The 12968-nt window shown below is 42.6% G+C and overlaps 1 protein-coding gene across 2 annotated transcripts in view; it reads left to right on the top strand.

Annotated features, from left to right (window-relative positions):
- ABCC3 (ATP binding cassette subfamily C member 3) overlaps positions 1–5540 on the top strand; it is an 80653-nt gene extending 75113 nt beyond the window's left edge. Inside the window, exons 24-31 of one of the 2 annotated variants that reach the window (XM_069749121.1) lie at positions 1534–1733; positions 3260–3386; positions 3461–3562; positions 3760–3906; positions 3982–4140; positions 4503–4669; positions 4919–5113; positions 5227–5540. In XM_069749121.1, coding sequence (XP_069605222.1) covers positions 1534–1733; positions 3260–3386; positions 3461–3562; positions 3760–3906; positions 3982–4140; positions 4503–4669; positions 4919–5113; positions 5227–5338 — 1209 coding nt within the window. In that variant the 3' untranslated portion in view covers positions 5339–5540. Of the gene's footprint in view, positions 1–1533; positions 1734–3088; positions 3226–3259; positions 3387–3460; positions 3563–3759; positions 3907–3981; positions 4141–4502; positions 4670–4918; positions 5114–5226 lie in introns of those variants that run through there. The other variant, XM_069749122.1, reaches the window with a different exon arrangement.
- The last annotated feature ends 7428 nt before the right edge of the window (positions 5541–12968 follow it).

The following is a 12968-nucleotide window of genomic DNA, read 5'->3' as shown; positions in this document are numbered from 1 at the left end:
AGACAGGATCTTATCATGTATCTCTGTATACAGGGAGCTCCCCCTAGTGGTGGCTGCAGACAGAATCTTATCATGTATCTCTGTATACAGGGAGCTCCCCCTAGTGGTGGCTGCAGACACGATCTTATCATGTATCTCTGTATACAGGGAGCTCCCCCTAGTGGTGGCTGCAGACAGGATCTTATCATGTATCTCTGTATACAGGGAGCTCCCCCTATTGGTGGCTGCAGACAGGATTTTATCATGTATCTCTGTATACAGGGAGCTACCCCTAGTGGTGACTGCAGACAGAATCTTATAATGTATCTCTGTATACAGGGAGCTCCCCCTAGTGGTGACTACAGAAAGGATCTTATCATGTATCTCTGTATACAGGGAGCTCCCCCTAGTGGTGGCTGCAGACAGGACCTTATCATGTATCTCAGTATACAGGGAGCTCCCCCTAGTGGTGGCTGCAGACAGGATCTTATAATGTATCTCTGTATACAGGGAGCTCCTCCTAGTGGTGACTACAGAAAGGATCTTATCATGTATCTCTGTATACAGGGAGCTCCCCCTAGTGGTGGCTGCAGACAGGATCTTATCATGTATCTCTGTATACAGGGAGCTCCCCCTAGTGGTGGCTGCAGACAGGATCTTATCATGTATCTCTGTATACAGGGAGCTCCCCCTAGAGGTGACTGCAGACAGGATCTTATCATGTATCTCTGTATACAGGGAGCTCCCCCTAGTGGTGGCTTCAGACAGGATCTTATCATGTATCTCTGTATAGAGGGAGCTCCCCCTAGTGGAGGCTGCAGACAGGATCTTATCATGTATCTCTGTATACAGGGAGCTCCCCCTAGTGGTGGCTTCAGACAGGATCTTATCATGTATCTCTGCATACAGGGAGCTCCCCCTAGTGGTGACTGCAGACAGGATCTTATCATGTTTCTCTGTATACAGGGAGCTCCCCCTAGTGGTGTCTGCAGACAGGATCTTATCATGTATCTCTGTATACAGGGAGCTCCCCCTAGTGGTGGCTACAGACAGGATCTTATCATGTATCTCTGTATACAGGGAGCTCCCCCTAGAGGTGACTGCAGACAGGATCTTATCATGTATCTCTGTATACAGGGAGCTCCCCCTAGTGGTGGCTTCAGACAGGATCTTATCATGTATCTCTGTATACAGGGAGCTCCCCCTAGTGGAGGCTGCAGACAGGATCTTATCATGTATCTCTGTATACAGGGAGCTCCCCCTAGTGGTGGCTTCAGACAGGATCTTATCATGTATCTCTGCATACAGGGAGCTCCCCCTAGTGGTGACTGCAGACAGGATCTTATCATGTTTCTCTGTATACAGGGAGCTCCCCCTAGTGGTGTCTGCAGACAGGATCTTATCATGTATCTCTGTATACAGGGAGCTCCCCCTAGTGGTGGCTACAGACAGGATCTTATCATGTATCTCTGTATACAGGGAGATCCCCAACCTGTATACACTCCCCTATAGGAATGAGAGGTTTTATATATGCATTTCTGACTGTCTCCACAGAGATTCTACGTGGCCACATCCCGTCAGCTGAAGCGTCTGGAGTCAGTCAGCAGGTCTCCCATCTACTCCCACTTCTCAGAAACCATCACCGGTGCCAGCATCATCCGGGCATACGGGCGCCAAAGCAGCTTTGTCCAACTCAGTGACCACAAGGTGGATGAAAATCAGAAAAGCTACTACCCGGGCATAGTGTCCAACAGGTGCGGAGCGCCATGTGTATGATCAGGGCGGACATTATGTATCGGGGGGCTCTTCCTGCTATTTTTTTTTTCTTGCTAGCATCTGGCACAAATCCCCCCCCCCCCCCATCCCTGTGCCTTCCTCTCTACGTCTGCTGGCGCTGCAGGTTGTGGCCGCACTGGCACAAGTGCAGGTGTAACAGTTGCAGCGCTGTCCAGATCCACTACTCTGTGGGTCCGCACGTGAGGGGCCTGTCCTGTTAGCTGGATATTTGGTACTGCTCTGGGGGTCCGCAGGTGAGGCGCTAGTCTAGTTAGCTAGATATTGCACACTGCTCTGGGGGTCCCCATGTGAGGGGCTTGAATATTGGGGCACTGCTTTGGGGGTCCGCAGGTAAGGGGCCCGTCCTGTTAGTGTGAATATTGTGCACTGCTCTGGGGGTCTGCAAGTTGTGGCCGCACTGGCATAACTGCAGGTGTAAGAGTTGCAGTGCTGTCCAGATCCACTGCTCTGGGGGTCCACAGGTGAGGGGCCTTTCCTGTTAGCTGGATATTGGGCACTGCTCTGGGAGTCTACAGATGAGCGGCCTGTCCTGTTAGCTGGATATTGCGCACTGCTCTGGGGGTCTGCAGGTGAGGCGCTAGTCTAGTTAGCTAGATATTGCACACTGCTCTGGAGGTCTGCATGTGAGGGGCCTGTCCTGTTAGCTTGAATATTGGGCATTGCTTTGGGGGTTCGCAGGTGAGGAGCCCGTCCTGTTAGCTTGGATATTCGGCACTGCTCTGGGGGTCCGCAGGTGAGGGGCCTGTCCTATTAGCTGGATATTGCCAACTGCTCTGGGGGTCCACAGGTGAGGGGCCCGTTCTGTTAGCGTGGATATTGGGCACTGCTCTGGGGGTCTGCAGGTCAGCGGTCTGTCCTGTTAGCTTGGATATTGCGCACTGCTCTGGGGGTCCTCAGGTCAGGGGCCTGTCCTGTTAGCTTGGATATTGCGCACTGCTCTGGGGGTCCTCAGGTGAGGGGCCTGTCCTGTTAGTGTGGATATTGTTCACTGCTCTGGAGGTCCGCAGGTGAGGGGCCTGTCCTGTTAGCATGGATATTGAGCACTGCTCTGGGGGTCCGCAGGTGAGGGCTCGTCCTGTTAGCGTGGACATTGCACATGTTAGCGTGTGACATGGACTTTTCGGTCACTTTCTGCCGTCCTGCCCCATTGCTGACTTTGCTTTTCTCTCTCTTTCCTTTCCTCCGTCTCTTCAGCCTTTTCTCGCTCTCTCGCCATCTGCATGAACGGAGCCGCCACATCTGCTTCTCTCTCTCTTTGCCGCTCGATCAGACTCTGTCCTCGCACTCAAAATCTGCTTTATTGTATTTCCAGGTAAAACATGGTGCAATTGTATACACCCCCCGTGTGTGAGAGAGGTTTGTGCCCCCATCTGGCAGCCATTTTCTTGTGGCTTTCTTGGCGCAAAGTTATGACTGAATTCTAGATGATGTGAAGAGAAAGTTATGGAAAGTTGTGAGTTGTTCCGGGTTCTTATTGTTCCAGGTGGCTCGGAATCAGGGTGGAGTTTGTCGGAAATTGTGTTGTCCTTTTCGCTGCTCTCTTCGCTGTGATTGGTAGAGAGAATCTGAGTCCTGGACTTGTGGGTCTCTCGGTATCTTACGCCTTGCAGGTGGGTCCCGTCTTCATATGGACCATGGATGGTAGCAGAACTCCTCGAGATCATCTCCATTTTATATTGTTAAGGTCACCATGTCATTGAACTGGATGGTGAGGATGACCTCTGACCTGGAGACCAACATTGTGGCCGTGGAGCGGGTCAAGGAATATTCCGAGACGGAAACAGAGGTGAGTTCTTCATTGTGAGCATTAGACATGTGTCCAAGAAGGACGATCTCACGATCCCTAGAAGAGAGTGACCTGTAGGCTCTAAGAAGCCTCTACGTGAAGCACAATGCTTCCAGCAGTTCCCCAATGGAAGATGAAGATGATAGAGCCGAGGATGTTGTATTCTGCTCACACCGGCTTCTACCTTCTGTCTGCAGGCTCCATGGAGCATAGAAGATAAGAAACCTTCAGAGGACTGGCCAAGCAGAGGGGAAGTCCAGTTCTCAAACTACTCAGTCCGCTACCGGCCCGGATTGGATTTGGTGCTGAAAAATTTAAGCCTCGAGGTGAAAGGAGGAGAAAAGGTAAACATAAGATTATTACATGACAGGTCGAAGTAGAAATCCAGGTTTTTATATGACTTGTTAAATCATTTACAGGTCGGGATTGTTGGAAGGACGGGAGCTGGGAAATCTTCCATGACTCTTTGTCTCTTTCGGATCTTGGAAGCAGCGGAAGGACTCATCAAAATTGATGGTGTGAACATCTCGGAAATTGGGCTGCATAACCTCCGGTCTATGCTGACCATCATCCCTCAGGTAGGCTACCAGCTCATGACATAGCTAATACTTCACGAGCTTCAGAGCTCGGACTCCACGGACCATCAATACGGGACCTCATGGACCGCCGAGCTGGAGTCACATGGCCCTCGGAGCTCAAACCACACGGACTTCGGAGTTCAAACCACACGGACCTCGGAGCTGAAGCCATACGGACCATGGAGCAAAAGCCACACTGAACTGAAGCCATGTGGACCTCGGAGCCGGGACCTCATGGACCTCCAAGCGGTTGCCATACGGACTTCGGAACTGAAGTTACACTGACCTCAGAGCTGGGACCGCATGAAGTAGTATTTCAATGTTTCTTGGTATAACACCCTCTTATGTTTGTGTTTTCGCAGGACCCAGTTCTTTTCTCAGGAACCCTTAGAATGAACCTCGACCCCTTTGATAAATACTCTGATGATGATCTCTGGAAAGCGCTGGAGTTGTCGAATTTAAAAAAGTTTGTTTCCAGTCAAACCGAGAAGTTGGACTACGAATGTTCAGAAGGCGGCGAAAATCTCAGGTAGGGAAGTCTTCTGCTTGGTCTGACTTCCTCCAGTCCATGCAACACCAAAAACAGAGCAGCTCATCCCTGCTAATTCGTAAGGATGCAGAAAGCTGATAATTCAGCTGCTGTATGTAGGAACTTGGCAAATTGTAACAGGGAGAACAAAGCCCTCATAGTCATATCGACAACCTCTATGGATGAAATTGGCAACCGGAATGGTTGTCACCGGTAGCCACCTCTGCTCACCTTCTGCTTTTTCCCCAGCGTCGGTCAGAGGCAGCTCGTGTGTTTGGCCCGCGCTCTGCTCCGCAAAACTCGCATCTTGATCCTGGATGAAGCCACCGCCGCCATTGACCTGGAAACCGACGACCTCATACAAATGACCATCAGGACGCAGTTTGAGGACTGTACAGTCCTCACCATCGCTCACCGGCTCAACACCATCATGGATTACACTAGGTAGGTCATATTTTATACTGCTCTGCGTCATGAGGATGTTCCATGACCGTCCCCCACCTTTACCTCCCGCCGCTCAGTTATTACTTCTCATTCTGTAATCATTTCTATTTCAGGGTTCTGGTTCTAGACAAAGGGAAAATTGCCGAATTCGACACTCCGACCAATCTTATCTCAGCCAGAGGGATATTTTACGGGATGGCCAAAGACGCCGGACTGGCTGCCTAGAACGTTTTATATCTTATTATTAGCACATTCCACAATGGACGGAAAGTTCATCACTTGGACTGTAATCACCGGACTGATATTTTATGTAACGGAGCAGACACTTTTATTAACACAAACATTTGTACCAGAAGAAAAATTATTTAAGATTGTAAAAAAACACTGAAAACCAAAAAACACAATAAAGTTTCATTTTTTTTTTTTACTAACGTCTGTAGAATTTATACCAACTACCCATATATCATTAGATACAGGAAATGCCATATACCATCACAATACTACACCACCAAGAACATTATTCTAAATGGCTTCACCGCCCTAGACCACCAGGAATATCACCCCCCCATTATACCTTCACAACCAGCAATATTACTCTATATACTGTAGCTTCACTGCTCTAGACCACCAGCATATTACACTATAAACATCCACAACCCTGGACCACCAGAAATAATAACTTATACCTTCAGCAGCCTAGAACTCGAGGACTATTACCTGATGATATACCTTCAATGCCATTGTGCACCAGAAATATTACTGTAAGAACTTTCATCACTCCAGACCTCTTGAATTTCAACCTAAATAACTTCACTACCCTAAAGCACCAGGAATATTACCCTAAATACTTCACTACCCTAAAGCACCAGGAATATTACCCTAAATACCTTCACTACCTTAAAGCACCAGGAACATTACCCTAAACACCTTCACTACCCTAAAGCACCAGGAATATTACCCTAAATACCTCCACTACCCAAAAGCACCAGGAATATTACCCTTAATACCTTCACTACCCAAAAGCACCAGGAATATTACCCTAAATACCTTCACTACCCAAAAGCACCAGGAACATTACCCTAAATACCTTCACTACCATAAAGCATCAGGAATATTTCTCTAAATACCTTCACTACCTTAAAGCACCAGGAATATTACCCTAAATACCTTCACTACCCTAAAGCACCAGCAATATTACCCTAAATACCTTCACTACCATAAAGCACCAGGAATATTACCCGAAACACCTTCACTACCTTAAAGCACCAAGAATATTACCCTAAATACCTTCACTACTCTAATGCACCAGGAATATTACCCTAAATACCTTCACTACCTTAAAGCACCAGGAATATTACCCTAAATACCTTCACTACCCTAAAGCACCAGGAATATTACCCAAATACCTTCACTACCATAAATCACCAGGAATATTACCCTAAATAACTTCACTACCCTAAAGCACCAGGAATATTACCCGAAACACCTTCACTACCCTAAAGCACCAGGAATATTACCCTAAATACCTTCACTACCTTAAAGCACCAAGAATATTACCCTAAATACCTTCACTACTCTAATGCACCAGGAATATTACCCTAAATACCTTCACTACCTTAAAGCACCAGGAATATTACCCTAAATACCTTCACTACCCTAAAGCACCAGGAATATTACCCAAATACCTTCACTACCATAAATCACCAGGAATATTACCCTAAATAACTTCACTACCCTAAAGCACCAGGAATATTACCCTAAATACCTTCACTACCCTAAAGCACCAGGAACATTACCCTAAATACCTTCACTACTATAAATCACCAGGAATATTACGCTAAATACCTTCACTACTATAAATCACCAGGAATATTACCCTAAATAACTTCACTACCATAAAGCACCAGAAATATTACCCTAAATAACTTAACTACCCTAAAGCACCAGGAAAATTACCCTAAATACCTTCACTACCACAAAGCACCAGGAATATTACGCTAAATACCTTCACTACACTAAAAACACCAGAATATTACCCTAAATACCTTCACTACTATAAATCACCAGGAATATTACGCTAAATACCTTCACGACCATAAAGCACCAGGAATGTTACCCTAAATACCTTCACTACCATAAAGCACCAGGAATATTACCCTAAATACATTCACTACCCTAAAGCACCAGGAATATTACCCTAAATACCTTCACTACTATAAATCACCAGGAATATTACGCTAGATACCTTCACTACTATAAATCACCAGGAATATTACCCTAAATACTTTCACTACCATAAAGCACCAGGAATATTACCCTAAATACCTTCACTACCCTAAAGCACCAGGAATATTACTCGAAATACCTTCACTACCCAAAAGCACCAGGAATAATACCCTAAATACCTTCACTACTATAAAGCATCAGGAATATCTCCCTAAATACCTTCACTACCCTAAAGCACCAGCAATATTACCCTAAATAACTTCACTACCCTAAAGCACCAGGAATATTACCCTAAATACCTTCACTACCATAAATCACGAGGAATATTACCCTAAATACCTTCACTACCAGAAAGCACCAGGAATATTACCCTAAATACCTTCACTACCATAAATCACGAGGAATATTACCCTAAATACCTTCACTACCATAAAGCACCAGGAATATTACCCTAAATACCTTCATTACCATAAATCACGAGGAATATTACCCTAAATACCTTCACTACCATAACGCACCAGGAATATTACCCAAAACACCTTCACTACCCTAACGCACCAGGAATATTACCGTAAATACCTTCACTACCATAAAGCACCAGGAATATTACCCTAAATACCTTCACTACCTTAAAGCACCAAGAATATTACCCTAAATACCTTCACTACCATAAATCACCAGGAATATTAACCTAAATAACTTCACTACCCTAAAGCACCAGGAAAATTACCCTAAATACCTTCACTACCATAAATCACCAGGAATATTACCCTAAATAACTTCACTACCCTAAAGCACCAGGAATATTACCCTAAATAACTTCACTACCCTAAAGCACCCAGAATATTACCGTAAATACCTTCACTACCATAAAGCACCAAGAATATTACCCTAAATACCTTCACTACCATAAATCACCAGGAATATTACCCTAAATAACTTCACTACCCTAAAGCACCAGGAAAATTACCCTAAATACCTTCACTACCATAAATCACCAGGAATATTACCCTAAATACCTTCACTACCCTAAAGCACCCAGAATATTACCGTAAATACCTTCACTATCCTAAAGCACCAGGAAAATTACCCTAAATACCTTCACTACCCTAAAGCACCATGAATGTTACCCTAAATACCTTCACTACCCTAAAGCATCAGGAAAATTACCCTAAATACCTTCACTACCCTAAATCACCAGGAATATTACCCTAAATAACTTCACTACCCTAAAGCACCAGGAAAATTACCCTAAATACCTTCACTACCTTAAAGCACCAGGAATATTACCCTAAATACCTTCACTACCAAAAATCACCAGAAATATTACCCTAAATACCTTCACTACCCTAAAGCAACAGGAACATTACCCTAAATACATTCACTACCCTAAAGCACCAGGAATATTACCCTAAATACCTTCACTACCATAAAGCACCAGGAATATTACCCTAAATACCTTCACTAGTATAAATCACCAGGAATATTACCCTAAATACCTTCACTACTATAAATCACCAGGAATATTACCCTAAATAACTTCACTACCATAAAGCACCAGAAATATTACCCTAAATAACTTAACTACCCTAAAGCACCAGGAAAATTACCCTAAATACCTTCACTACCTTAAAGCACCAGGAATATTACCCTAAATACCTTCACTAACAAAAATCACCAGGAATATTACCCTAAATACCTTCACTACCCTAAAGCACCAGGAAAATTACCCTAAATACCTTCACTGCCTTAAAGCACCAGGAATATTACCCTAAATACCTTCACTACCATAAAGCACCAGAAATATTACCCTAAATAACTTAACTACCCTAAATCACCAGGAAAATTACCCTAAATACCTTCACTACTTTAAAGCACCAGGAATATTACCCTAAATACCTTCACTACCATAAATCACGAGGTATATTACCCTAAATACCTTCACTACCATAAAGCACCAGGAGTATTACCCTAAATACCTTCACTACCTTAAAGCACCAAGAATATTACCCTAAATACCTTCACTACTCTAATGCACCAGGAATATTACCCTAAATACCTTCACTACCTTAAAGCACCAGGAATATTACCCTAAATACCTTCACTACCCTAAAGCACCAGGAATATTACCCAAATACCTTCACTACCATAAATCACCAGGAATATTACCCTAAATACCTTCACTACCCTAAAGCACCAGGAATATTACGCTAAATACCTTCACTACTATAAATCACCAGGAATATTACCCTAAATAACTTCACTACTATAAATCACCAGGAATATTACGCTAAATACCTTCACTACTATAAATCACCAGGAATATTACCCTAAATAACTTCACTACCATAAAGCACCAGAAATATTACCCTAAATAACTTAACTACCCTAAAGCACCAGGAAAATTACCCTAAATACCTTCACTACCACAAAGCACCAGGAATATTACGCTAAATACCTTCACTACACTAAAAACACCAGAATATTACCCTAAATACCTTCACTACTATAAATCACCAGGAATATTACGCTAAATACCTTCACGACCATAAAGCACCAGGAATGTTACCCTAAATACCTTCACTACCATAAAGCACCAGGAATATTACCCTAAATACATTCACTACCCTAAAGCACCAGGAATATTACCCTAAATACCTTCACTACTATAAATCACCAGGAATATTACGCTAGATACCTTCACTACTATAAATCACCAGGAATATTACCCTAAATACTTTCACTACCATAAAGCACCAGGAATATTACCCTAAATACCTTCACTACCCTAAAGCACCAGGAATATTACTCGAAATACCTTCACTACCCAAAAGCACCAGGAATAATACCCTAACTACCTTCACTACCATAAAGCATCAGGAATATCTCCCTAAATACCTTCACTACCCTAAAGCACCAGCAATATTACCCTAAATAACTTCACTACCCTAAAGCACCAGGAATATTACCCTAAATACCTTCACTACCATAAGTCACGAGGAATATTACCCTAAATACCTTCACTACCATAAAGCACCAGGAATATTACCCTAAATACCTTCATTACCATAAATCACGAGGAATATTACCCTAAATACCTTCACTACCATAACGCACCAGGAATATTACCCAAAACACCTTCACTACCCTAACGCACCAGGAATATTACCGTAAATACCTTCACTACCATAAAGCACCAGGAATATTACCCTAAATACCTTCACTACCTTAAAGCACCAAGAATATTACCCTAAATACCTTCACTACCATAAATCACCAGGAATATTACCCTAAATAACTTCACTACCCTAAAGCACCAGGAAAATTACCCTAAATACCTTCACTACCATAAATCACCAGGAATATTACCCTAAATAACTTCACTACCCTAAAGCACCAGGAATATTACCCTAAATAACTTCACTACCCTAAAGCACCCAGAATATTACCGTAAATACCTTCACTACCATAAAGCACCAGGAATATTACCCTAAATACCTTCACTACCTTAAAGCACCAAGAATATTACCCTAAATACCTTCACTACTCTAATGCACCAGGAATGTTACCCTAAATACCTTCACTATCCTAAAGCACCAGGAAAATTACCCTAAATACCTTCACTACCCTAAAGCACCATGAATGTTACCCTAAATACCTTCACTACCCTAAAGGATCAGGAAAATTACCCTAAATACCTTCACTACCCTAAATCACCAGGAATATTACCCTAAATAACTTCACTACCCTAAAGCACCAGGAAAATTACCCTAAATACCTTCACTACCTTAAAGCACCAGGAATATTACCCTAAATACCTTCACTACCAAAAATCACCAGAAATATTACCCTAAATACCTTCACTACACTAAAGCAACAGGAACATTACCCTAAATACATTCACTACCCTAAAGCACCAGGAATATTACCCTAAATACCTTCACTACCATAAAGCACCAGGAATATTACCCTAAATACCTTCACTAGTATAAATCACCAGGAATATTACCCTAAATACCTTCACTACTATAAATCACCAGGAATATTACCCTAAATAACTTCACTACCATAAAGCACCAGAAATATTACCCTAAATAACTTAACTACCCTAAAGCACCAGGAAAATTACCCTAAATACCTTCACTACCACAAAGCACCAGGAATATTACGCTAAATACCTTCACTACACTAAAAACACCAGAATATTACCCTAAATACCTTCACTACTATAAATCACCAGGAATATTACGCTAAATACCTTCACGACCATAAAGCACCAGGAATGTTACCCTAAATACTTTCACTACCATAAAGCACCAGGAATATTACCCTAAATACATTCACTACCCTAAAGCACCAGGAATATTACCCTAAATACCTTCACTACTATAAATCACCAGGAATATTACGCTAGATACCTTCACTACTATAAATCACCAGGAATATTACCCTAAATACTTTCACTACCCTAAAGCACCAGGAAAATTACCCTAAATACCTTCACTGCCTTAAAGCACCAGGAATATTACCCTAAATACCTTCACTACCATAAAGCACCAGGAAAATTACCCTAAATACCTTCACTACCATAAATCACCAGGAATATTACCCTAAATAAATTTACTACCCTAAAGCACCAGGAATATTACCCTAAATAACTTCACTACCCTAAAGCACCAGGAATATTACCGTAAATACCTTCACTACCATAAAGCACCAAGAATATTACCCTAAATACCTTCACTACCTTAAAGCACCAAGAATATTACCCTAAATACCTTCACTACTCTAATGCACCAAGAATGTTACCCTAAATAACTTCACTACCCTAAAGCACCAGGAAAATTACCCTAAATACCTTCACTACCCCACAGCACCAGGAATGTTACCCTAAATACCTTCACTACCCTAAAGTATCAGGAAAATTACCCTAAATACCTTCACTACCCTAAATCACCAGGAATATTACCCTAAATAACTTCACTACCCTAAAGCACCAGGAAAATTACCATAAATACCTTCACTACCTTAAAGCACCAGGAATATTACCCTAAATACCTTCACTGCCAAAAATCACCAGGAATATTACCCTAAATACCTTCACTACCCTAAATCACCAGGAATATTACCCTAAATACCTTCACTACCCTAAAACACCAGGAATATTACCCTAAATAACTTCACTACATTAAAAACACCAGGCATATTACCCTAAATACCTTCACTACCCTAAAACATCAGGAATGTTACCCTAAATACCTTCACTACCATAAATCACCAGGAATATTACCCTAAATAACTTCTCTACCCTAAAGCTCCAGGAATATTACCTAAATACCTTCACTACCATAAATCACCAGGAATATTAACCTAAATACCTTCACTACCCTAAAGCACCAGGAATATTACCCAAATACCTTCACTACCATAAATCACCAGGAATATTACCCTAAATAACTTCACTACCCTAAAGCACCAGGAATATTACCCTAAATACCTTCACTACCTTAAAGCACCAGGAATATTACCCTAAATACCTTCACTACCCTAAAGCACCAGGAATAATACCCTAAATACCTTCACCGCCATACATCACCAGGAATATTACCCTAAATACCTTCACTACCAT

The sequence above is a fragment of the Ranitomeya imitator genome, chromosome 2 (assembly GCF_032444005.1).
Source record: "Ranitomeya imitator isolate aRanImi1 chromosome 2, aRanImi1.pri, whole genome shotgun sequence".
NCBI classification, from domain to species: domain Eukaryota; kingdom Metazoa; phylum Chordata; class Amphibia; order Anura; family Dendrobatidae; genus Ranitomeya; species Ranitomeya imitator.
Note: the sequence above shows the minus strand (reverse complement) of the source record. Positions and strands in the feature narration are given on the sequence as shown.